General features: G+C 49.5%; 1 protein-coding gene across 1 annotated transcript; it reads left to right on the top strand.

Moving 5' to 3' along the window:
* Positions 1–11,877: 11,877 nt before the first annotated feature.
* GOLGA7B (golgin A7 family member B) lies at positions 11,878–24,176 on the top strand (the record flags this gene model as incomplete). The annotated part of the gene is made up of 7 exons (XM_082855161.1): positions 11,878–11,912; positions 12,207–12,390; positions 12,507–12,602; positions 18,891–19,016; positions 22,655–22,807; positions 22,894–22,995; positions 24,075–24,176. 7 exons carry the CDS (start codon positions 11,878–11,880, stop codon positions 24,174–24,176), a joined length of 798 nt encoding a protein of 265 aa, XP_082711287.1.
* Between the last annotated feature and the right edge of the window lie 2,449 nt (positions 24,177–26,625).

Below are 26,625 nucleotides of genomic sequence, written 5' to 3'. Positions count from 1 at the left end.
GCCAATGCAGGGGACATGGGTTCGAGCCCTGGTCCGGGAAGATCCCATATACATGCTGTGGAGCAACTAAGCCTGTGCGCCACAACTACTGAGCCTGCACTCTAGAGCCTGAGAGCCACAACTACTGAGCCCGCGTGCCACAACTACTGAAGCCCATGCTCCTAGATCCCATGCTCTGCAGCAAGAGAAGCCACCGCAATGAGAAGCCCGCGCACCACAACAAAGAATAGCCCCTGCTCGCCGCAACTAGAGAAAGCCTGTGCTCAGCAACAAAGACCCAACACAGCCAAAAATAAATACATTTATAAAAAAAAAAAGAGAAAGTTCTAGGCAGCTGGAAGAGCATAGGCAAGAGGCTCAGAGGCCTGGAAGGGTGTGTGGAGTTGGGGAAACTGGGAGCAGCTCTATGGGGCTGGAGACGGGGGTAGGTAAGAAGTGGGGCTCTGAGAGACAGGGCTGGACAGGTGAGCGGGACCAGACTGGGGAGGGCATGTGTCTGTGTGACTTTCTGACTTTGGCTGAGCCTGTCTCCTCAGATGTAAAATGGGAAAATTAAGGCCTTCTCTTGGTACAGGGTTGTTGTGAGATTTTAACTAGGTAATGAAAATAAAATGGGTGGTACTGGGCCTGACACAGGTCCAGTAACTGGTGTTACTCTTGTGGTGGTGGTTGTTGATGGCGATGATGGTAATAATAATAACTGGGCTTCCTAGTTCCCCTTTGGTCTATTCTTTTTTTTTTTTTTTTAAATTTAGTTATTTATTTATTTTTGGGTGTGTTGGGTCTTCGTTTCTGTGCGAGGGCTTCTTCTAGTTGCGGCGAGCGGGAGCCACTCTTCATCGCGGTGCGCGGGCTCTCACTGTCGCAGCCTCTCTTGTTGCGGAGCACAGGCTCCAGACGCGCAGGCTCAGTAGTTGTGGCTCACGGGCCTAGTTGCTCTGTGGCATGTGGGATCTTCCCAGACCAGGGCTCGAACCCGTGTCCCCTGCATTGGCAGGCAGATTCTCAACCACTGCGCCACCAGGGAAGCCCCCCTTTGGTCTATTCTTAACACAGCAGCAAGAGTAATGCTGTTAAAACTTGGCAGATCATGTTCCTCCTCTACTCACAAGACTCAGGGACTCCCCCAAAGCCACAGCCCTTGTACTAGTCTTCCAGCCCCTACATGACCTGACCTTCCCCTAACCTGTCTCCACACATGTCAGTCACTCTGCTTGAGCCAAACTGGCCTCTTTGCTATGCCTTGAATGTATCAAGTTACTCCTGCCCCAGGGCCTTTGTACTTGCTGCTTCTTTTTACTGGAATGCTTCTCCTCAGGTTTCCACAGGGCGCACTCCCTAGCCTCCTTTATGTCTTTACTCAAGTGTCACCTCCTCAGTGAGGTCTTTGGCTAAGCTGTCTGAAATCACAGACTGTCTCCCCTCACCCACGCCAGCACTCCTCATCTCCCTTCCCTCCTTTATATCCCTTCTCTGTCACCCACGCCAGCACTCCTCATCTCCCTTCCCTCCTTTATATCCCTTCTCTGTATTTATCACCTTCTAACATACTATGTATTTTTATTGTTTATTGTTTGTCACCCATTAGAATATACGCCTCATGAGGGCAGGGCTTTTTGTCTGTTTTGTGCCCTGCTGTATCCCAGCATCTAGCTCACAACTGGTGCCCGTTAATACATGTCATTTTTATATTATCATCTCTGGAGCATGGAGGGTGGGGTGGGGTAACCTTCCCCTGCTGGGTATGGCCAGCCCATGACTGGGGCCTCCGAGCTTGCCTTGCTTCTTTGGAAAGACATTTCCTCCAGTCCTTCCTGTCTCTTCAACAGGAGCCCAGAACCTGCAGGCTTCTAGCTGACAGACAGCCTCATCCCTCTCTGCAGGCTTCCCCACTTATTTCAAAACACAGCCCCCTCCATTTGCTCTGGGGCTTCCTCTCTTCCAGGAAACTCAGTGAGCATGGGGGCGGGTGGATGGCTCATTTCAGAGGAATTTCCCTGGTTCCGCAAGCAGCCCAGTGCCTGGGAGTCCAGGAGCCTTCATGGCCTGATTTAGATCCTGGGAGCAGGGCTCCAGCTGCAGTCCTCACATCCAGCTGGAACCCCATTCTGAGGTGTTTGCAAAACCTCCTGCCCTTGTGCATCCCCACTCCTTCTATATTACTGGGCTGAGTCCAAGCCTGGGAGGAAGGTACCATGGTCACTTGGTCACTCCACTGGGCCAGGCTTCTGTCTGGCTGTGGATCTCAGTGCAGAACTGGGGTCACAGAGGCAGAGGGGGCCACCTCCCCCGGTCCTTCCAGCTTTCTCTTTCTGCCCGACCACAGGGCCCCTGATGAGGTACCCCTGAGGGAATCCCTGCTCATTGTGTTGGGGGTATTCTTCTGACAGTGACTTCAGTTTCACAGAAACCTCTTCCAGATTCCAATTTCCCTTGGCTTTGTGTGTAAAATGACTCTAATGAGGGAGAGAAATCTAGACATACATGAGTAGCTGTAAGACAGGAGAATTTACATATCTCAGGTGTCAGGCCTAGGAGAGCCCTTAGGGTCATGAGGCCCTCCCTCCTCTTTTAAATGACGAAGAGCCCGAGGTCCCTAGAAGGACTGTGAGCTGTCAAATGTCACACAGCTGGAGGACACTGAGCTGGGACTCAAAGCTGGGCTTCCTGACTCCTCATCCAGTGCTCTTTCCACCAGCCAGGACACTGGGACTGGAATCCAGTCTCTGACCACAGAGCCTGTGCACGCAGCCATCACTCCACATGGCATCAGGTGGCCTCTTCCCCTCTAACGCTCGGCCATCATGCTTGTAGAGGCTCCTGGGCTTGGCTTAAGATAGGCGTATGCTGTTAGGGTGGCAGCCCACTCCTTTCATTAGAAAAATGCTGCCCAACTGCAGAGCTTTCACTGGGAGGAAAGGGTTCCTGCTACTGAGCCTGAAATCCCCAGGGATTCCTTTGATTCCGTTTCACATAATCACACTCTCTCATGTCACCGGCAGTGCCTCCCTTGTAGGCCTTCACCCCCTTAAGGTCTTGCATGTAATGAACCTATTCCACTTAGCTTGGCAAAGCCCAGAATGTGGGTCTTTTCATGTTATAATTAATCCATTTCCCCTGTTCCTGCATTGTTTCAGATATTTCATCTCTGAATATCCTCCAATTTCAGAGTATCTTTCTGGAACAGTGGATGCCAAGAGCCCAATGCCAAGAACCTAATTCCACAATCGGGAAAGATCTCATTAGAAACAGACAGAGGAAGGGGCGTCCCCACTGGGCAAGAGCTGGACCCAGGCTGCCAGTAACAGGACCATCTGGAAGGTCTTCCCTCCTCCCTTTGTGGACACCCAGGACTGCCCAGATACCAGTCTGAAGGCAGAGGGGGCTTCCCAAATGCCCTCCTGGGCACAGAGGATGGATGGAGCCCTCTCTGAGCAGGGACATAAGTTTGAATCCGTCTCCATGTCTCCTCTCTCAGCCTCCTCTCACCACCCTGGTCCAGCTTTTTATTCATTCATCAGACATTTATTAAGCACCTGCTACATGCCAGGCCTAGGGCTAGGCACTGGGGATACTATGGTAAACAAGAGGCACGTCACCCCTACCCTCAAGAAGCTTATGTTCTAGTGCATTGGAGTGACGATAAATAAGCAAAGCGACAGATAGATGTGAACAGGTGAAGTGCAAGGAGGCCAAGTGCAGAGTCCAGGGAAGGAGAGTAAGAGGGGCCACCTGGAGTGGATGGTCCAGGAGGGCCTCTGAGCGGGAGCACTGAAGCTGAGACCTGAAGGTGGGAAGGACCCTGCAAAGGAAAGATGTGGGAAGGTGGGTTTCTGGAAGAAAGGACAGGATGTGCAAAGTTCCACGCAGGAAAGACCCAGCGAAGGGGAGAGATGGACGGATGGCCAGCGTGGCATGAGCTGAGGTTGGAGGGGTGAGGCAGCCGAGACCTGGAGGGCTTTATGCATTATTGCAAGTACCTGCCTTTCCCACGGACTCACTGTGTGACCTGAGCATGTAGCTTAACTTAGTTAAGCCTATGCCTTCTCTTTGGTGGGATGGAACTAGTAACTCTCCCTGTACAAACTTCTAGGAGGCTTTGATGAAATCCATGGAAAACACCAGTGCCTGGTACTGGCCCTGGTGCTCCATATGGGGAGCAATTCTTATTCTTATTTTCACCCCTAGTTCCTCAAGGAAAAACATCTCAACCCCTTGGCTCTTTTCCCATCCTACCTCTGTCCTCAATCCCTTCTCATCTCAAATGTGGGACTCTCCCCATTCCAGCAGACACTCAGACAGAACTGATCAGACTTCAGCCTTAACAAGCCCACTTGTCTGAGCTCTGCATGTTCTAAATGCTGATGGGAGGGGAGGGGCTTCTGCCCTCATTGTGGGCTGGCTCACATTCCTTCATCTCCCCTTGATTCTCTGTTCTTTCTGATCTTTAAATTGTTTTAATTAATTAGTCAGCAGGCACAACAAGAATATTTCTGGAATAAGAGTACAGCGAACACCTGTGTACTCCACTCAATTTAAGGATAAGAACGCTGCCTTCCCATATGCAGTCTCCCTTCCCTGCCCTGGAGCTAAACCACCTTCTGGAATTTTGTGTATATCTTTTTTTTTTCTTTTCTTAATGGTTTGCCGCTTATGTTTATAGACCTAAGTAATGTTGTTTTAATTTTTCCATGTTTTGGAACTTTATATACATGGAACGACACTGTAGATATATATTTTTTTAAATTGGGGTAGAGTTGTTTTACAATGTTGTGTTAGTTTCTACTGTACAGTGCAGTTCCCTGTGCTATACAGCAGGTTCTTATTAGTTATCTATTTTATACATATTAGTGTATACATGTCAATCCCAATCTCCCAATTCATCACACCACCACCACCACCACCACTTTCCCCCCTTGGTGTCCATATGTTTGTTCTCTACATCAGTGTCTCTATTTCTGCCCTGCAAACTGGTCCATCTGTACCATTTTTCTAGTTTCCACATATATGCATTAATATACAATATTTGTTTTTCTCTTTCTGACTTAATTCACTCTGTATGACAGTCTCTAGATTCATCCACATCTCTACAAATGACCCAATTTCATTCCTTTCTATGGCTGAGTAATATTCCATTATATATATGTACCACATCTTATTTATCCATTTGTCTGTCGATGAGCATTTAGGCTGCTTCCATGATCTGGCTATTGTAAATAGTGCTGCAATGAACTTTGGGGTGCATGTGTCTTCTTGAATTATGGTTTTCTCTGGGTATATGTCCAGTAGTGGGATTGCTGGGTCATATGGTAATTCAATTTTTAGTTTTTTAAGGAACCTCCATACTGTTCTCCATAGTGGCTGTATCAATTTACATTCCCACCAACAGAGCAAGAGGGTTCCCTTTCCCCCACACGCTCTCCAGCATTTGTTGTTTGTAGATTTTCTGATGATGCCCATTCTAACTGGTGTGAGGTGATACCTCATTGTAGTTTTGATTTGCATTTCTCTAATAATTAGTGATGTTGAGCATTCTTTCATGTGTTTGTTGGCAGTCTGTATGTCTCCTTTGGAGAAAGGTCTATTTAGGTCTTCTGCCCATTTTTGGATTGGGTTGTTTATTTTTTTAATATTGAGCTGCATGAGCTGTTTATATATTTTGGAGATTAATCCTTTGTCCATTGATTCGTTTGTAAATATTTTCTCCCATTCTGAGGGTTGTCTTTTCGTCTTGTTTGTAGTCTCCTTTGCTGTGCAAAAGCTTTTAAGTTTCAGTAGGTCCCATTTGTTTAATTTTGTTTTTATTTCCATTACTCTAGGAGGTGGATCAAAAAAGATCTTGCTGTGATTTATGTCAAAGAGTGTTCTTCCTATGTTTTCCTCTAAGAGTTTTATAGTGTCCGGTCTTACATTTAGGTCTTTAATCCATTTTGAGTTTATTTTTGTTTATGGTGTTAGGGAGTGTTCTAATTTCATTCTTTTACATGTAGCTGTCCAGTTTTCCCAGCACCACTTATTGAAGAGGCTGTCTTTTCTCCATTGTATATCCTTGCCTCCTTTGTCATAGATAAGTTGACCATAGGTGCGTGGGTTTGTCTCTGGGTTTTCTATCTTGTTCCATTGATCTATGTTTCTGTTTTTGTGCCAGTACCATATTTTCTTGATTACTGTAGCTTTGTAGTATGGTCTGAAGCCAGGGAGTCTGATTCCTCCAGCTCTGTTTTTTCCCTCAAGACTGCTTTGGCTATTCACGGTCTTTTGTGTCTCCATATGAATTTTAAGATTTTTTGTTCCAGTTCTGTAAAAAATGCCATTGGTAATTTGATAGGGATAGCATTGAATCTGTAGATTGCTTTTTGTAGTATAGTCATTTCACAATATTGATTCTTCCAATCCAAGAACATGGTATATCTCTCCATCTGTTGGTATCATCTTTAATGTCTTTCATCAGTGTCTTATAGTTTTCTGCATACAAGTTTTTTGTCTCCCTAGGTAGATTTATTCCTAGGTATTTTATTCTTTTTGTTGCAATGGTAAATGGGAGTGTTTCCTTAATTCCTCTTTCAGACTTTTCATCATTAGTGTATAGGAATGCAAGAGATTTCTGTGCATTAATTTTGTATCCTGCAACGTTACCAAATTCATTAATTAGCTCTAGTAGTTTTCTGGTGGCATCTTTAGGATTCTCTATGTATAGTATCATGTCATCTGCAAACAGTGACAGTTTTACTTCTTCTTTTCCAATTTGTATTCCTTTTCTTTCTTTTTCTTCTCTGATTGCCGCGGCTAGGACTTCCAAAACTATGTTGAATAATAGTGGGGAGAGTGGACATCCTTGTCTTGTTCCTGATCTTAGAGGAAATGCTTTCAGTTTTTCACCATTGAGAATGATGTTTGCTGTGGGTTTGTCATATATGGCCTTTATTACGTTGAGGTAGGTTCTCTCTATGCCCATTTTCTGGAGAGTTTTTTTTATCATAAATGGGTGTTGAATTTTGTCAAAAGCTTTTTCTGCATCTATTGAGATGATCATATGGTTTTTCTTCTTCAATTTGTTAATATGGTGTATCACATTAATTGATTTGCGTATATTGAAGAATCCTTGCAATCCTGGGATGAATCCCACTTGATCATGGTGTTTGATCCTTTTAATGTGTTATTGGATTCTGTTTGCTAGTATTTTATGGAGGTTTTTTGCATCTATATTCATCAGTGATATTGGTCTGTAATTTTCTTTTTTTGTAGTATCTTTGTCTGGTTTTGGTATCAGGGTGATGGTGGCCTCATAGAATGAGTTTGAGAGTGTTCCTTCCTCTGCAATTTTTGGAAGAGTTTGAGAAGGATGGGGGTTAGCTCTTCTCTAAATGTTTGATAGAATTCACCTGTGAAGCCATCTGGTCCTGGGCTTTTGTTTGTTGGAAGATTTTTAATCACAGTTTCAATTTCATTACTTGTGATTGGTCTGTTCATATTTTCTATTTCTTCCTGGTTCAGTCTTGGAAGGTTATACCTTTCTAAAAATTTGTCCCTAGAGGGACATGTCCCTCTAGGTGGTCACAAAGCACTGAGCTGATCTCCCTGTGCTATGCAGCTGCTTCCCACTAGCTATTTATTTTACATTTGTTAGTGTATATATGCCAATGCTACTCTCTCACTTCGTCCCAGCTTACCCTTCCCCCTCTCCATGTCCTCAGGTCCATTCTCTACATCTGCATCTTTATTCCTGTCCTGCCCCTAGTTCATGAGAACCATTTTTTTTTAAGATTCCATATATATGTATTAGCATACAGTATTTGTTTTTCTCTTTCTGACTTACTTCACTCTGTATGACAGACTCTAAGTCCATCCACCTCATTACAAATAACTCAGTTTCGTTCCTTTTTATGGCTGAGTAATATTCCATTGTATATATGTGCCACATCTTCTTTATCCATTCATCTGTTGATGGACATTTAAGTTGCTTCCATGTCCCGGCTATTGTAAATAGAGCTGCAATGAACATTGTGGTACATGTCTCTTTTTGAATTATGGTTTTCTCAGGGTATATATATATGCCCAGTAGTGGGATTGCTGGGTCATATGGTAATACTATTTTTAATTTTTTAAGGAACTTCCATACTGTTCTCTGTAGTGGCTGTATCAATTTATATCAGGATCAGTTCTTAAACATTTTTTTCTAGCTATAGTCACTTCCTAGATAATTTCATCTAGACCCATGGTTTTAAATACCATTCACATACTGATGACTCCTGAAGTTATATTTCCAGCCCTTTACCTCTCCCCTGAACCCCAACTTCCTACTCTACTAAGGTGTATAACGTGCATATCAAACTTCCAACTTAAATCAACTAAGCACATGCAAACTCTGTACTCCCCATTCCTATTCAGCCCTTAGTCTTCCTCCCTCAGTAAATAGCAGCTCCTTTCTTCCAGTGGCTGAGACTTCAAAACTCGGAATCATCTTTAACTCTCTTTCATGCTGCAACCTCAATCTATCTACAGGTCCTTTCAGCGTTACCTCCAAGTTGTATCTAGAATCTGGCCACTTCTCACCCCACTGCTCCTACCCTAATCTAAGCCACCACCGTATCTTGCCTGGACAACTCTAACAGCCTCCTAACTGGCTTCACTGCTTCTATCCTTGCCCCCCTGCCAACCCTAGCGTCCATAGTAATCTTCTAAAAACTGCAATTAGATAATACCACGCCTCTACTCTAAATCTTGAAGGCTTGCCATCTCACTTTCTGAGTGGAATCCAAAATCCTTATGAGGGCCTACACGTCATCTAAAACCTGGCTCCTGCTACCTTTCTGATTTCAGCTCCCATCTCTCTTCCCCTGGCCCACTCCAGTCTAGCTAAACTGGTCTCCCTGCTATTCTTTGAACACACCAAGCCCACTCCTTTCTCGGAGCTCTTGTACTCTGTCCTCTAAGCTTCGTCACTCTTCCCTCAGATACCTGCATGTTCAATTCTCTCACTTCCTTCAGGCCTCTGCCCAAATTTCACCTTAACAAAAAAACTTGCCCTGACTATTTTTTTCTGAAATACCCCCTCCCCCCGTCTCTCTCTCTCTCATTACCACGCTTTACTTTACTTCTTAGTGATGATTACAACTTGACATATTTTATACTATTAGCTAATCTGTTATTGATTGTTACCCCACTAATATAGGTTCAATAAGAACAAAGTCTTTGTGCATTTAGTCGTTGCTGTATCCCAAGCTCCTAGAAAAGTGCCTGATACATAGTAGGTGTCTAACAAATATACATAGAATGAATGGATTGGTTGAATGCACTCATGCAGATGTCTTGGCTTCAAGTGAAGAGAGTGGTTTCCAGATGGTTGTCTAATTAATATAATCAAAACCACGTGTGAGGAACCAGGAGCGGTGTACATGGAGATCATCAGATGTGCATTTATTTATCACCAGAGGCCACCATGGGATCCACAGATACTTTCAGGTTGCTTCTTGGTGCCAAATCATTTGCCGAACTCTAAGGTGAAATGAAAATTTGCCTTTAACTTCTTTGGCATGTCATTATCCTTGGGGACTCAGTGTGTTCATCTGTGAAATGGGCAGTTGGAGATGTGGGTATATTCTGCCAATTTATAGTCTACAGTGCGCTGGAGGGAGGTGGTTCAGCTGGGAGGATGAACCACACACGCTCTGGAGCTTGACTGCCTGTGCCTGAATCCTGCCTCTGTTCTTCACAGGCCACACGACCTTAGGTAACTCACTCAGTTTCCTCATTTGTAAAGTGGGAATAATAAAAGGATAATGATAGCATTTAGTTCAAAGAGTAATTGTGAGTCTTATATAAGATAATACATGTAGAGCATGTAGGATATGGTCTGGCACACAGGTGCTCAATAAATGTTAGCTATTAAAAATGAGGTGTTCTGGGGGAAGTTCTGAGGGGTCATTGCTATTAATGTGTTTTAAGGGCAATAAGCTATCCTAGAATATCAGATGATATGGAATCTTTAAAAGTGTGATAATAGGTTTTGCTAAGATGTATGTGGGTCATTGGCTTGGAGGAAAAGGGAACATACATTCCTGGCTCTCTACTCTGCATTGTGTGTAGCTCTGGCTATGAAACCCTAAAAGATGGACCAAACTATCTTTGGGTTGTGATCAAGCATGAGAAATTTCCACCCTGAGGAAAAATATTTGAAGGTTGCAAAATGAATGCTGGATTTGGTAGCCCATGATGATGATAGTGAAAAAGACACTTGAGGGAAGCTGTGAAAAATTTGGTATGACCAAATATATCTATATCAAGAAAATGAAGAGCATTGAGCATAAGTCACGTGGAAGGACAACCTGAGGAATACCACTATACATGAATGTAAATACTGCTTATAAGACATCTGAAGAATCTTATAAAAGCCAGCTCTGTGGAGATTCCCCCAAGAGCAGGTTGGAGAAATAATGAGCATATCAAGCCTATCAGAGACCAGGGTGGCTGTATTTTGTGCTGGAAAACAATATTTCCATAAGACCAGCAAGCTGATGTCTCTGAGTGAGAAAACTTGGAAGACTGTAGGTAAGCCAGGACCAGGATATTAAGAATGACAGTGGGAGCTTTCCTGTCAACAGTTTTGATCATGTGAAACAAAATGGTGGCAACAAAATAGAAACTCCTCTCCCTTTAAAGCTATAGATAAAATTTGAAAATACATATCTATAGGTTTATAGATAAAATATGGACTTTTCTGCTTCTGTGGACCATACATATGAGAGGATGTGCAACACTAAAGAAAAGTCTTTCAACATGCTGTGGCTAGTATGAGTATCATCTTTGTGGCTATCTTCGGTAACACTGATAATTTCCAGTAAATCTTGTGTTTGCAATAATGAAAAAAATGTGATAATAGTATTGTGATTAGGTAGGAGAATGCCCTTATTCTTAGGAGATACATGGTGAAGTACTTAAGAATAAACCCTCACAATGTCTGTCACTTACTTTCTAATAATCTAGCCAAATATATCTCTATGTTTCTGTGTCTATCTATCTATCAAGGAAATGTGACAAAATGTTAACAACTGTTGAAGCTAGGTGGATAGTATAGTTTATTGTACTATTCTTTCAATGTTTCTGTATGTTTGAAATTTTCAAAATAAAAGGTTGAGGAAAAAGAACCCTAGAAATAGTCTAGTGAAGTCCAACACTCATTTTACAGGAAGAAGGTCAGGTGTGAAGTATTTACCTAAGGTCATGCTGCCTGAGGCAGGACCCAGGTCTGCTGGCTGCCCATGGCTCCCTGTGTGTGGGTTGCCGCTGTTGACCCTTAGGCAGCTGTGAGCTGCAGAGGAACATACCCAGCTTCCCCTCAGAGACCAAGGGGTGTATGGGTGTGTGAAAGGGCACCTGTGTTGGTATTTCCTTTTTGTTTATTAAGCATATAGATAGGTCATCTGGTAGAAAGGTGTGATGTCGAAAATGTGAAAGAGGCACCAGAGCCAGACCTGCCATCCTTAGAGAGTGGGCGTACCCATTTGGCACCATCTGCTTGTGGTTTTTAATTGGTGATGGTGGTGTGTATGTCAACTCTGGGATTTCAGAGGAGAGAGGGAAGAGTAAGGGTTGGGGGCAGGGCCAGGAAAAGCAGCAAGGAGAGGCTGGCTTCAGTTCTGGAGCTCCCTGGAAGAAGGGACCCCAGGGTATCTCTGGGGATGAAACAAGGGTACATATTTAAAGAAAGGAGATGATTCTCTGCGGTCTGCAGCAGCCTCCTCTAGCTAATAGGGTTCAAGGCAGTGAAAAGGAGAGAGGGGAGAGGAGGGAACGTCCATGCAAGCCTCGAGAGGGGGCCACAAAGAAACAGAAGAGAAAGAAGAGGAAAAAAACGCAGACGAGGCAGCCTGGGCCACGATGGGGGAGGGGTTGGGAAGAAGGGCGTTGGAAAGGTAAAGAGCCCGCACCTAGGGGCCTGCGAACGAGTCGAGGACCCTCAGCCATGGCAGGCTAGAGTGTCTTGCCCCAGAACGGTCCTGCCTCTCTCTCCTCCGAGTCTGCAAGTCCCTGGAGGCCTCGGTAGCGAGCGCCGAGGTCCTGGCTCTCTTACTAGGGGGAGGGGCAGGCAGGAGAGGCGGGGCCTCCGGGCCGGGCAGGAGCTGAGCTTCTGGCTGCGGGCGGGGCTCCTCTCCGGCGGGCGGGCGCCGGAGTCCGGGGCCGCCGCTTCTCCCACCCGATCTGCCGAGGCGCCTGGCCCCTCCTCCCCGCCACCCCCCACCCCCCGCCGCCCCCACGCCCGCCGCCCCTGTTAGAGATAAACCGGGACGCTGCCTGCAGGAGCAGCGGCAACCAGCGATCGGGCCCGGAAGAGCCTCGGCTGAGGCTTCGCCTCTCCGGCACCGCGACCTTATCAGCACCGCGGAGAGCACAGTGACCGTCTCCAGGACCTAGGCGCCCGCCCGCCCAGCAGCCCACGGGCGCACGGGTCTGCGGCGTCCGCATCAGCACCGTGGACAGCGCCCCGGGCCCCATCTCTTTGCCGCCAGCCCACCTGCTCCCCGAGTCAGCACGGCGGACAACCCCCCTCGACGGGCCCCGCAGCTGCTCGGAGCTGTCAGCGCCCCCGGAACATGGCCACTGAGGTAGGGAGCGAGCACCGGCCCGCAGGCAGTGCCCGGCTGCTGTGGGAAGAGATCCCAGCTAGGGGCGGGGAAGGAAGACGGAGGGTGGGGTAGGATGGGATGGGGTGGTTTCCCGGATCGGGTCCGGAGGGAAGGCGTGGGGGAGGGGAGAAGTGGCCGGGGGGAAGAGAGGGGCTCCTCACTGGAGCTCATTTCACCCCTGGCGTGTCAGTCTTCCCCATCGGAGTCCCGAAGCTGTCCGCACCACTTGTTGGCACTAGTGCCAGGTTTGCTCCCGGGGCCTCAGCTGGGGTTTCCCCTTCCCATGGACTGAAAGTCCTGAAACCACTTCCCTAGAGGCTTGGAGACGAGCCTGAGCCAGTTTTAGGGGAGAGAAGGCGGCTGGCTGCTGTTGCTACGTGGTGCAGCCATCCAGCTTCTGAGCCCAAAAGCCTGGCTAAGAGATGACAGACCTGCCTTCACATCTGCATTTCCTCCCCGGGGGCAGGGGGACAGGAGGGGACAAAGAATCCTCAGGTCAAAACCCCAAATGGTTGGTTTTAATGAGCTGCCTGCACCAGTTCAATTTTGCATATTACCCTTTCTTGCTTCTTCACCCCTTTTGAGTTTCCTGTACCAGAAGACCGCATTTCCCTTGTGTCCGATGGGAGGAGCTGCCTTCTTCAGGGTGTGCCTATACCTGTGTCACCTTCAAGGGACTTGAAAGCTGAACCAGGGACCTATTGACTGAGGGCAGGATCTATGTGCATTGCTTAAGAGATCAGGAATTACCTCCTCTACCCCCTCATTTCACAAGGGAAATGGAGCTCTTAATATTCCCACTTCATAAGTGGTAAAGCTAATACATGAAGGGGAGGACCTATTTAACACTCACACAGCGTGTCAGCAGCAGAGCTGAAAGTTTCTTCTTTGGATTTTGGAGTGGAACCCAGGACACCAGATTTCCCCAGTTCTAATGTTGACTTTTTTTGTGGTGTTTCCCCATTTCCAACCCAGCTGGAACACAAGCCAGGGGGACAGCAAAGGCTTTTGAATGATCCTATGCAGTGCCTCTGGGCACCCTGCTGAGCAGCGTGACATCAGTACCAAGTGTTACTGTTGTTATTCTGCTGTCGTCGCCACCACAGAACGAGGTGCGGTTGCTTGGCATCACTCGGCTTTCTGACAAGGCACAGGGTTAGCTAGGAGAGCTCGTCCCTCAGGACCCTGTGAGGGGACAAGCCCTGCGCAGACCCATGGAGCTTGGTTTCTAGGGTGGAGGAAGGCAGAGTGCTCAGAAAGTGCCAGAGATACTGAGAAGAGGAGGAAGAACAAAGGAGAAATGGCCAAGGAGCTGGTCATGTTCCAGACAGGGCTGGCAGACTGCAGCAGAGAGGCTGCTGGTGTTGGACAGGAAGGGGAGACTTCAGCCACGTGGGGACAGTTGGGCCAGCAGTGTGGGCAGAAAAGGTGGCCACATCTGTGATGAGGCCCATTTGTCCCGGCACATCTCCCTCTCAGGTCTGCTATGGTTCACAGGTTCTAACCAGCAGGCTTACATCTCTAGGTCGAGGCAGTGTTTCCTGGAGGCTGCTGTTAGCCTGCTGTTAGCTCTGCTCGTAATGCTTCCGTGAATATAGGATTTTCCTGTATACAAAGCACTATCACATGAGTGATCTCCTTTGAGCCTTAGAGCAACCCTGTGAAGTAGGCGAGGATAGTGTCATTATCCCCAATTAACAGATGAGACAACTGAGGCTCAGAAGCTTGCCTAATCCCTGTGAAGGAGCCAAGGAAGGCATCATTCTCCCATTTTACAGATGATGCAACCGGAGTGCCGAGACTTATCCAAGGAAATATGGCTAAAAAGTGGCAGGGCCAGGACTAGAACTTGAGTCTTCTGCCTCCCTGGCCAGTGCTTTGTTTGCTGCATCCAGGTGTATCCAATTAGCCAACTGTGTTGCCCAGTAGAGAGTAGAGGACTAGGGGTCCTGACATAAGACTTTGATGGGGGAAGGATGCAAAGGAGTTCTGGAAGGGCTGGAGTATGGGGACGCAGGTACCCTGACTGGCCTGGCTGGTTCAGCTTGAGGGCAGAGGGATGGAGGAGTGCCCACAGGGTTGAGGGGCTGAGGACAAATATTGCCCATTTCCCAGTTTGGCCTTGGGTGGACTCTGATGGCAGCTCAGAGGGAGGAAGCCTTAGCTCTGCCAAGGCACAGGACGTTCACATTATCTGGGCTGCAGAGCGAGTCATTTTCCCCAGGCTGTTTTTACTGTTAGGACTGTGTTAAGATTACCAGGAAAAACCTGTTGGGAGAAGTAAAACCTCATGCCAAGCTCCTGTGGCCATTCTCTTAGGATTTTGAATGGGAGGTCCTCAGCTCCAGCAGAAAGTGTTTTGAGAGGAGGAGAGGGGAGAGAGGGAGGGAAGAAGAGACAGAGGGAGAGAATTGAGAAAGATTGGATATCCCTGGATGGAAGGCATGGAAACTGGATATTTTCTACTCCCTAATTTCTGTTTAGGAGTTAGCATTAGGGGAGGGGTGTGTGTGAGGACCTCAGAGGAGGGATGAAGCCTCCTGAGCCATGCACTGACCTCATTTGGAAAACTGTAATGAGCCCATTTCCTGCGTGACAAACCTCTGCGAATGTGTGTCATGGGAGCAGGGTCTGCCCTGGAAACCAGTCCAGATGGCCAAGGACAACTGGGAAATGCTTGGCTGGGAGGGGCTTGTCCTAGTGGTGGAGTTTGGCCCCTCAGAGATTTTTAAATGCACCCAAGTAGCGTTAGCCAAGAAAGGCATTGGAGGTTGATCTCTGAGGCATGAAATTAACAAGCAGCAGACAATGCGCTGGGCTGGGGCTCTGGTGCAGCCCAAGGAGGAGGCCCTGCGCCTGGGTTTCCATCCTGAGCCCGGCTCGGCTGCCTGTGACTCAGGATCCTCACTCCCCCTCCGCTCCCCAGCCAGGGAGGATGGTGTCGGCTCATCAGCTGAACCTTGTGATTCTTGAGTTGAGTCTCAAACACATCCTCTGGAATTCACTGGTTTTTAACGAGCCTGGAGATGTGGGCCAGATGGGACCTCCTGTTTGTCTTGGTCCGACCTGCCTGGGGGTGCTCATCTGCCCTCCAGTGCTCGCTGCTCCCCGCCTCTGCCAAGTGTACAGACCCCAAATGTGAGACCTGGGATGCCCACTCTCCTGGCAGCCTCCTTTTCCCTGCCATGCAGTTCAAAAATTGGTGCCAGCAGATCTCACCACTGATTTTCTCTTTCTTCCTCGTGCAGGGCCTCTTGGTCCTGTCCTGACTCAGCTGCCAGCAGCTGGGGGATGGTGAGGGGAGAGAGGGGAGGGTTGAGGAAGGTGAGAAGTAAGAGGCAGGAGACCCTGCCTTGTCTTAGATCCTACTAACTACAGAGGCGTTAGAGTCTTAGAGTCTGTGTGCTCTAAGTAGATCTGGGAAACTAGGGCTCTGGCATACAAAGTGTGCCTGATACCATCCTCTAGCACCTCCTCGAGACCCCACAGACACTCTCCAGGGAGGGAAGAAGATCCCTAGTCATCCAGAGCCAGGACAGTGTTCTAGGGCTCAGAATATTGTTGGGTTTGGAAAGCGTGTTGACCCCTCCCACTCGGGCTACTTGAGAACACATTGATAAAAGCCAAAAGGAAATGGGACTGTACTCTGTAAGGTAGCCCCCTAAAATCTTAATGGTGTCATAAAATAGAGGCTTATTTCCTGCTCAGTAAAGTCCCAGCCCGGCATTCCTGATCAGTAGGTGGCTCTCCTCTAGGCAGTGATCCAGGGACCCAGGCTCTCTTCATCTTGTGGTTCCACTGTCTTCAACACATGGCTCTCTTGGTTTCTGTGGGAGGGGAGAAAAATCACAGAGGAGTGGTGGTCTTTATGAGCCAAGCCTATACACGACATTCACCACTTCCATTCGCATTCCGTTCAGTCATACGGCCACACCTAACTGAAAGGGAGGCTGGGAATTAATCTAGCTGTGTGACCAAGAGGAAGAAGTGGCTGTAGTCAACAGCTAGGCAGTCACTAGAGACGTATACCTTCATGGCAGCACACAGTGTGTGTGCATCAGTCACAGACAAAGGAGGGTATTGGAGGGGAAGAAGCTGAGCCCATTTCAGAATGGCTGAGGCACTGTTCTTTCCTTTTCTTTCCATTCTCACCATTATTTTTCTTAAGTTAGACCCACTTTAATTTTCCCCTGGACTACTACAAAGATAGTCATCCCTCCACCTGGCCCCCTACCCCAGTCATGCCCACTTCCCAGGCACCACTCACGAAGCTACCAGAATGATCCTTCTGGGGCTAGGGCAGTCCATCCTCAAGATTGACAGGCTCATGTAGGTTGGTTTAGCAGGTCGGAGGAAGGTCACAGCCCCTTCCTTTTCCTTTGAAAATACAACTGTATGAAACCTTAACCAGACAGAGCAGACACACTAATGAATAACATTTTTATATTACCAAAGCATTTTTTATTTTTCAAAGCTATCATAGGCTCCTACTAAATGTCAAGGGGACTCCTTCAATTAAAACCTTGATTAGGGGAATCAAGGACTATAGGAGCCCTTATACAGTATTTCATCCAATTACAATGCTTTAGGATCACACTCTTACACAGAGCAAAATTCACTGGGATTTAGGAAGGTCTTGTTAGCACCATCCCAGGACCTTGATCCACCTGTCATCTGATCCAACTACCACACTGAAAACCTTTCTCTCTTTACTTATTCTTCCCTCAGCTCTTAAGCAATTTAAGTATCTTCTATCTTAAACCCTCCGCTCCAGTAGGAACTTGTCAAGCTCTTTGTGATCTAACCCTTGCCTTCTCTACACTCTCATCATCTACTGCTCTTATCTGCTCTGCAAACCAACCTCAGTCTTGCTGAAATCTGCCTCCAGTCATTGGAGTAGACCTTGTTCTCTGTTGTCTCCGTTAACTTTGCACAAGCTCCTCCCTCTGGGTTGCCTTTTCTTCCCTCCCTCACCCTCCTCCCCGCCCCCCCCCCCCCCCCCCCACCGCTGGTAGCTCCTTTATGACTCCACACAGACTTCAGGGAGCCTTTTCTGAGTAAGCGTTTCTGGGGGAGATGCTACTTCTCCGCAGCATTTATCAGTCTGATTCATTGTGTATTTACTTGTCTTCCTCCCTGGAGCTCACAGACTGTCTTTTGCTCAGCATCCCCAGAGCCTGGCAATAGTAGGGACTCAATAAATGAAAGCTGAGTGACTGAACGGATTCACCTTAATTACACAGGATGAACTGGCTGTGTTCACTTTGCCTTTGGGGCTTGGGCTCCACGTGGTTCCAGTGTCTGGAATATTTCACCCAGTGGGAAGCTTGTCTCAAATGCGGGTGATGGAGGCTGGAAGTGGAAGAAAGAGGCCCAGTTCTTCCGTGGAATTGAGCCCAGTTCTCTGAAATGCTAGAGCCTGTGTCAATGTCAAGTTTGCAGGTGTGGACAAGGGACAGAAGTCACCCCACTCCTTCCTACAAGGGCAGGAGATTTCTTCATTTTCTGGCCTCAGCCCACTTTATCCACAATTTTCTCTGGGACATTTGGATGTATGTGGGCCCCTTCTTTCCTGTGATGAGACGTGCTGGACGTGGAAACAATCTGTGGTGTCTCTGACTTAAGCCATAACCTGGCCTGAACCCACCTCCCTCTGAGTTCATGGGCGCATCACATCTTCCTTTGCCCCACAAGCTCCCCTCCCCCAACCCTATCAGCTCTACTAGGCAGGATGGGTCCGAGGCATCAGTCTTGTCCAGTGCTGGGGTCCCCAAGCCACAGCCTGACAAGCTGTGAACATTTGATACTTGCTGAATGAATGAAAGAGTGAAAGACCCCACCATGCATGTGTGTGTGTGTGTGTGTGTGAGAGAGAGAGAGAGACAGAGAGAGACAGAGAGAAAGAGAGAGAGAGAGAGAGAGAGAGAGGATCTGGGCTAGCCACCAGGAAGTGTTTTCCTCTCGTTAAAATTTGTTCCTGGCTCTGTTGGTGGTTCCAGAACCTCTCGCTTTGGCTCAGCTTTGGCTCTGCTTCAGGCTTTTTCTAGATCTTTCTGGGATAGCTAGAGGCATCTTCTGGAGTAAACTCAACAAGCCTGCTTCCCGCAACCTTCCTTGAACATTTGTGGGGTAGACAAGTTGTCCTGCTTTGCTGGGAACTTTCCTGACTTTAGCAATGAAAGGCCCACACCCCAGTAAACCCCTCAGTCTTGGACAAACCTAGAAGGATGATCACCTTGAGTGCGTGTCTCCTGAACGTCTCCCCAGGTCCACAATCTGCAGGAGCTCCGGCGAAGTGCCTCGCTGGCCACCAAGGTCTTTATCCAGAGAGACTACAGCGATGGGACCATCTGTCAGTTCCAGACCAAATTCCCCCCAGAGCTGGACAGCCGGGTAAGGATGTCTTTTCCTAAAGTTGGATCATAGACTATGATGGAACTGAGGGGCTTATTAGAATACGTATATTTTTCCAAGAAAAAAGTAGTATAGGAAACAACTTGCTCAGCCACTTCAGGTGGAAGAACTAAATAATGTCCTTAACACTGTCTTGCTGTCACCTTCTAGAAAGTTAGAGCTGAAACACCTCAGAGATTTTCTAGTTCAGTGGCTCTCAAATTTCAGAGAATCACCTAGAGAGCTTGTCAAACAGATGCAAATTCCTGGGTCTTATTGGAATTTGCTTATTGGATGATACTAGCTGTCATCAGAGATGCTGACTCAGTTGCAGGACTAGGTTCAGGAATCTCTTTTTAGAAACACTTCTTAACCCCAGATGCACATTAGAATTTCCTGGGGAGCTTAAAAAAATCCCAATGCCCAGCCCACACCCAAGGTCAATGAAATCAGAGTGTCTGGGACTGGGGCCCAGGCATCAGCATTGCTTTAAATTTCCCTGGGTGGTTCCACTGTGCGTCCGGGGCTGAGTATCTTAATTTTTAATGAGGAATCCCCAGGTGATGTGGAACTGGGTGATTCACAGATCCCACTTGGAGAATCTCTGGTCTATTACAGTGATTCTCATGCTGGGCTGCCCGTTAGAATCACCTGGGAGCTTTTGAGAAAACCTGGCAGGGCGTCAGCTTGGGTAGAATAGGACGGTGGTAGTCTTTGCTGCTTGGAACCACCCTCTCGCTTCTCAGACCATTTGAATCAGAATCTCCTGGAGGCGAGACCTGAGTAAGCCTATGTTTCAAAAGCTGCTCAGGTGATTTTAGTGTGTACTACAATTGAGAACAACTAAGCCCTTGAACCAAAACAGGCAACGTCAACGTCCCCTGGAAACACAGAATCTCAGGCTCCACCCTGGATCTACTGACTCAGAATTTGCATTTTAACCAGATCCTGAAGTTATTCATATGTGCATAAATGTTTGGGAAGCATTGCATTAGTTCTTCCTCTCATTTAAGAGAGGAAACTCAGGGCCAGGAAGAGGAAGTGACGTGCCAAACTGACTGAGGGCCGAAAGGGCCTTGGCGTCCGACTCTCTGCCTTTTCACAGGACTCCTGTTTCCTTGGTGGGTATAGATAAAACTGGGTGCCTGGGTGATCAGAGTCTTGGCAGGGAAAGCTTAGAGACCTGGAGGAAGGGCTGGAGGGTGCTTTTCCCTCCTTCTCCCCACCTCGGACGGAGGGGAGAGCCTGATGCGCCATCACAGGGTCTGCTGGTGGCATCAGAGGCCGTCAAGCAAGGGCTCTGCCCACAGCCTCCCGCTCCAACTCAGCTACTTGGTTGTTTCATGGACCACTGGCCCCTTGCAAGGCATCAGCTTCTTCTGCTGAGTTTTGCTTCTGGTCCTGGGTGTATGTAGCCCTCACCCCAGGCCCCCTTAGAACTGGCCTGGGGTTGGGGGAGGGCAGAAGAAGGACCATGACCTTTCATTCAGCAGCCCAGGCAGATTTGAATGAGTTTGGGAGGGTGGGGCAGGGGTGGCCCTGCTGATCTGACCGCTAAACAACTTTTGGGGAGCCATGTAGATCTCCTCATCTTAGCATGCCTGTCCTTTGGTGTGGGGGTGATCCCTGAGATACAGCAGCAGGGCTTGGGTCCCAGACAGGATGGACATAATTTTCTTTATATGTTCACTCCAGATCTTTATAGAAGTAGTGGCTGGGAACCCCAAAGCTTCTGACTGTTTGGGGGGAGAGCTTTTGTTCTAGACAGGAATGGGAGGTCCCTAATCTTATGTGATGGGCAGTTCTGGTCCTGTGGGGGTGAGGGGGTGCTTAAAGAATGTAAAAAATGGGATGAGAGACACTCTGATACCTACTGAGTTTGGAGCATGACCTTCCACTCCAGGCTCCAGTGGAGGGCTGCATGGTGAAGGGCACAGACTCGGGTCAGAGCTGTGTAAACTTGGCCAAGTTCATGCAGCATTCAGCAAGTATTTATTAGGCGCCTACAATGTATTGGGCACTGGAGATGTAGGAGTGAACACATGGACCTTATTTTCTATTAAAGGATACAAAAAAATTTAAAAAGCAACAAGAAAATATGTAGGTGGTAACAAATACTGGAAATATAAGAGAGAAGGTCAAGTACAAAGGGGGAGCTGGGCAGAGGACGCAGGGTGCTGTCAGATAAGGCAAGACCTAAGTGGAAGTAAGGGAAGAGCCAGGGCAGGGGGTGTCTGGGGAAAAGTACTGCAGCTGAGGACACAGGCCCAAAGGACCTGTGGCATTTTCAGGAAGCAGTGGGCAGTCGGTGTGGCTGGAGTCAAGAGAACAGGAGATGGGATCAGAGGAGTTGCAGGGCCGGGCCCTGGAGGGCCTCACAGGCATGTAAGGACTCCTTGGATTTTACTTGGAGAGAGATGGGGAGACTTGGGAAGCTCTTGATCAGACTTATGACATGATCTGACTTTAACAGTCTCCCTTGGCAGGGCTGGGGGTAGGGAGACCACTTAAAGAGGTCAGAGATGATGGTGGTCTGGACCACAGAGCAGAGCTTCCGTCAGGCTTCCCCTGTGAACTGGGGGTGGGAGTCGTACTTCTCTGATAGGATTGTTATGAGGGTTAAATGAAGGAATACATAAACAGTGCCTGGCACAGAGAACGTGCCTAATGGATATTAGCTATTACGGTCATGGATGCAGGCAGGATAGCTTCTCTGTTGTCCAAATGGGTGGGGCTGTCCTGTTCTGGGTGACCTGTTGTTTTCTTTTTTAAGTAATTAATTAATTAATTTTTGGCTGCGTTGGGTCTTTGTTAATGCGTGTGGGCTTTCTCTAGTTTCAGTGAGCGGGGGCTACTCTTCGTTGTGGTGCCCGGGCTTCTCATTGTGGTGGCTTCTCTTGTTGCGGAGCACGGGCTCTGGGCGCGAGGGCTTCAGTAGTTCTGGCACATGGGCTCAGTAGTTGTGGCTCGCGGGTTCTAGAGTGCAGGCTCAGTAGTTGTGGCTCATGGCCTCAGTTGCTCCGTGGCATGTGGGATCTTCCCGGACCAGGGCTCGAACCCGTGTCCCCTGCATTGGCAGGCGGATTCTCAAGCACTGCACCAAGAGGGACGTCCCCTGGGTGACCTCTTAACTGGGAGGAAGTGCCTCCTCCTGGGAAGACACTCCTGAGGTCTTACCCAATCCGTCTCATGCTCTCCAAACGTGGAGAGCCCCTACTAATCAGGTCCTGAGCCCGCTCACAGCCATCACAATGGTGTGTGTGTGTGTGTGTGTGTGTGTGTGTGGCAAAGTCACTGGAATTCCTGCCTGATCCGCTGCAGAAAATGTTCACATCTTGGATTTCATGGGAATTTTCTGTTTCCAAGGGAGGTCAAGTAGTCATTCTTACTCCCATTTTACAGATGTGGAAACTGAGGCGAGAGTGGTTAAGTCATCAGTCCAAGGTCACACAGCTAGCTGATGGCCAAGTCTGGACTGGACCCCAGGTCTCCTGACTCCCTGTGTGGCGCTCCATGCGCTCCTGCAGCCTTGCCGGTCTTCCCTGTGTGCCGCCAACCCCAACGCTGGTGCGGGCCCACCACTGCCACCTCCAGGGAGGCTGACCTGGGCCTGGCTCCCTGTCCCTCTCTCCCTCCAGATCGAGCGGCAGCTCTTTGAGGAGACTGTGAAGACCCTCAACAGCTTCTACGCAGAGGCGGAGAAGATTGGGGGCAGCTCCTACCTCGAGGGCTGCCTGGCCTGTGCCACGGCCTACTTCATCTTCCTCTGCATGGAGACCCACTATGAGAAGGTGGTTCCTTCCCCCACAGCCCCGCATCCCTTCCCGCAGGGCTCCTGTGCTCCACCCTCATCCTCAACCGGTCCCTGTCCTTGCAGGTCCTCAAGAAGATCTCCCGATACATCCAGGAGCAAAACGAGAAGGTCTTTGCCCCCCGAGGTCTCCTGCTCACAGACCCCGTGGAGCGTGGGATGAGGGTTGTATCCTTTCCAGCTGTTCTGTGCAAGGGCACAGAGCTGCCGGCCAGTGGGCCCCTGGTGAGGCTGCTGGGAGATGGGACCACCTTCAGGGCCTCTGTTCAGGGAGTTCCCCGGGTTCCCCACACCCCTGGTCATCGGCCCCTGCCTCCACCCCAAGTTAGTGCTGTTTGTGCATTTTAGGCTTCGCTTTTATTGAGCTGCATTTAATCAGTGCTTAATACATGCCATATATCATAGTAAGTGCTGTGAAAATATGAATCCATGTACTTCTCATAAGACCCCTATAAAGTGGCTAACTCTTCTTATTGCCTTTGTAGCTGACCCTGGCTCAGGGCCGCCCAGCTGGTGACCGCCAGAGCCAGGATCTGAGCTCAGGCCCACTCGTCAACGCTCTCACATGTAACCCTCATTGAAGCCCGTTCAACGAGCAGGTCCTGTTGTTGCCCTTTGGCAGATGAGAAAAGTGAGGTCTCAGTGGGAGGCTGGCGTTCCAGAGGGTTATAGGTCTGCTCACTCCACCTGGTCAAGGTGTACATACATCCTGCCCCCCAGTCAGCAGCAGAGGGTAGAATTGTTTAAAAATAACTTTTACTGGAAAACTGACAGGAAAAGAGTAAAGAAAATGCAAATCCCAGAATATCATGCTTACAAAGCCCAGGGCCAGCCTCTTCTCGTCTTTGCGACTTTACTATGTGCAGGCATTGTGCATTACATGTTTTATTTCATTGAATCCTTGCAGTAACCCCAAGATTCTATTATTATCCCCATTTTACAGATGAGATGGGTGAGCTGAGATCTGAACTCAGGACACCCAAGTCCTCACACTTCCTGTGCAGTACCACCCCCTCTTGGGCACATCCCCAGCCTGGGACACAGTGATTAGACGCACTAGAATGCAAGCGATGGGCAGGAGCATCTGAGCTGAGTGAGCGCAGGTGCGAGGAGGGGCTCGGGTCTGGCTCCCTGGGCCTCTGAGTCCTTCCTGTCTGGGAACCAGCACCAGCTCTGCCTCCCGCTTCCCTGCTGGCCTCCATCAGCCAGTTCCTGTCCGCTTGCATCCCTCCTTAACGCCGCCCCAGATCGAGATCTCCATCTACGAGGACCGGTGCAGCAGTGGCAGCTCCAGCAGTGGCAGTAGCAGTGGCAGCGGCAGCAGCAGCGGCGGGGCGGGTGGCCGGTGACTGGCCGAGAGTCCTTGCAGGGAGGTGTACGACTGGACTGAGGGCCCTGCAGACCTGCGGCGGCTACGCTACCAGAGCACCCGCTTCTGAGTCATTCTCTGGGCCAACCCTGCTGCCCAGGGCAGGAGGGAGGGTGACCCGCCCAGCGTTGCCTGCGGGCCATCAACGGCGCCCCCTGCCCCTCGCCCCCTGGCAGGACGGTCCACTTCCTGACCTGGCTCTTACCCGACAGGGCTGGTCTGGGTCACACAGAGGCAGGTTTTCCAGGGGGAGGCTGGGGTGAGGACAACACAATTTGGACAGCCCCTCTCTGCTGCAGCTCCCCTCCCAACACCCCAGAAGAAGATCCAGGTCTGTCACGTAGAGAATTCCCATCCTGCACGATTCCTCACCCCAAATCCCGCATCCACCAGGACTCCCTCCATCAGGGCCCCGCTCCCCATGGCCGTCTCCCAGTGTCTGCTCTTTCTGATGCCACCACGGGGCCTCTGCCTGTCTGTGACCCTGCCTCCACCGAATTCAAGGTCTGGGGAGACAGGAGTGGTCAGCCTATGGGCGCTGCAGTGGGGAGCTCTTCAGCCCCCTCCCGACCTCTTCTAGACTCATGGTGTCCCTGTCCTCCACCCAGAGCCTGGAGGTCATCGTAGCCTTGCCAAGAAGCGTCCAAGTCCTGCGACTTCGCAGGCCACCAGGGCTGGTGGTGGGGCACATGGCCTGGGGCTCTGGGAGGTTATATGGGGGTCTGGAGAAATGCCTCATGGAGAGAGGTAGCCTTGGGGGTTTAACCGCCAGAACTGGAGCCAACTTCCTGAGATTAGAACCTGCACGTGTGTGAGAATGAGTGTGTGTGCACACAGGCACATGTGTAAGTGCACATATGTGAGTGCACTATGTGCGTGAATACACCTGTGTGTACTGTGTGTGAGGGCAGGTGTGTGCATGGTGAGCGCACTTGTGTGAGTGTGTGCACACATGCGTGTGTGCATGTGAGTGCACTTGTACGTTCCCCTTGGCTGCTGGGCCAATGACCCCCTCTCTGCATCCTGTCTTATTCGTGCGCCACGGTCTGGCTGCTTCTCTGTGTGGGTCCAGCCTGTCCCCCTGTAAATAAATGTCCTAATGTCCCCTGCCCCTTGCCTGGGCTGCCAGGTGGCTCTTCTTCCTGGCCTCTCCCCTACCTGCAAGGTTCTCCCCACCTTCTGACTGTACTGTGTACATTCTGACAAAAAAGAAGTTGGGGTTCTAGGAGAACAGAGCCAAACTTCCAGGGCCTTCCGTGCCCCCCTCTCAGTCCCTCATGACAAGGCAATGGGGCCATGGACACTGCATATTCACCCTGCCCAGGCTCTGGGGCTCCCTAAGGCTGTGTAAGTGAGGCTTCTTTGGAAGGTCAAAGGAGCTGCTAACCCGCAGGGGAAAAGGCAAATTCCTTTCTTGAAAGGAAAGAGGGGTGTCCAGCCAATGAGGCCCTGGCTGCCGACACCCAGCAGCCCCATCCTGGTGCCTGAAGATGGACAGAAGGAGACTGCCTGCCTCAGCCGGCAGGAGGTGCTAGAGTGGATATGAAAGACCAGCTAGCCAGGTAGCTTTCTGGAACCAAAGAGGGGTCTGGTTTTCTTTTGGATGCAGGAGCAGCGTGTAGGAAAGTTCCAGAGAGCTGGAGAGGGCAGCCCAGCCCCTGAGCCTAAGTGGGTGCCGGTCCAAGGATGCCCCGGGTGAGCTTGCAGCCCAGTGGGCTCCAGCACAGCCCCTACCCCTATACCCACCCTGGCCCACCGTATGGCTGGGCTGACCTGTGCGTCTCCTGTGGGAGGGCTGGGCGTAGGCGATGTGGTGGCCTTTTGCTTTATTATTTCTTTTTCCAATAAAAGGCCTTGCCTAGCTTGAGGCTCTGTGCTGCTTCTCTCCCCCACGGTGGTGGGAGGCCAGATCGGTGCCCCAGGACCACGGCGAGGAGGCAGGGCTGAGTGTGCTCCTGAAGAGGCAGCGCCCTGACACGGGCAGGACGGGCCCTGTCTTCTTGGAGCTTGCAGTCTCGTGGGAGGCAGACACTCTGCATCCCTAATCTGGAGGCTTTATGAGGCCCTGGGATCCTTAGGTGGGGGGAACAGGTTAGACTGAAAGCCAGGTCAAAATCAAGTCATGGGGCTTCCCTGGTGGTGCAGTGGTTGAGAGTCCGCCTGCCGATGCAGGGGACACAGGTTCGTGCCCCGGTCAGGGAGGATCCCACATGCCACGGAGCGGCTGGGCCCGTGAGCCATGGCCGCTGAGCCTGCGCGTCCGGAGCCTGTGCTCCGCAACGGGAGAGGCCACAACAGTGAGAGGCCCGTGTACTGCAAAAAAAAAAAGTCAAGTCATGGATTAGTTAGATAAATACCCATTTCTTGAGCTCATATCTGTTCAGGGTTGGATCACAGAGGTCACTCAGTTCTAAAGAAAAGTATGTGGG

Source organism: Leucopleurus acutus, assembly GCF_964270905.1.
Source record: "Leucopleurus acutus genome assembly, chromosome: 14".
NCBI lineage: Eukaryota > Metazoa > Chordata > Mammalia > Artiodactyla > Delphinidae > Leucopleurus > Leucopleurus acutus.
The sequence above is the reverse complement of the archived record's forward strand: the minus strand, read 5'-3'. Positions and strand labels throughout refer to the sequence as shown.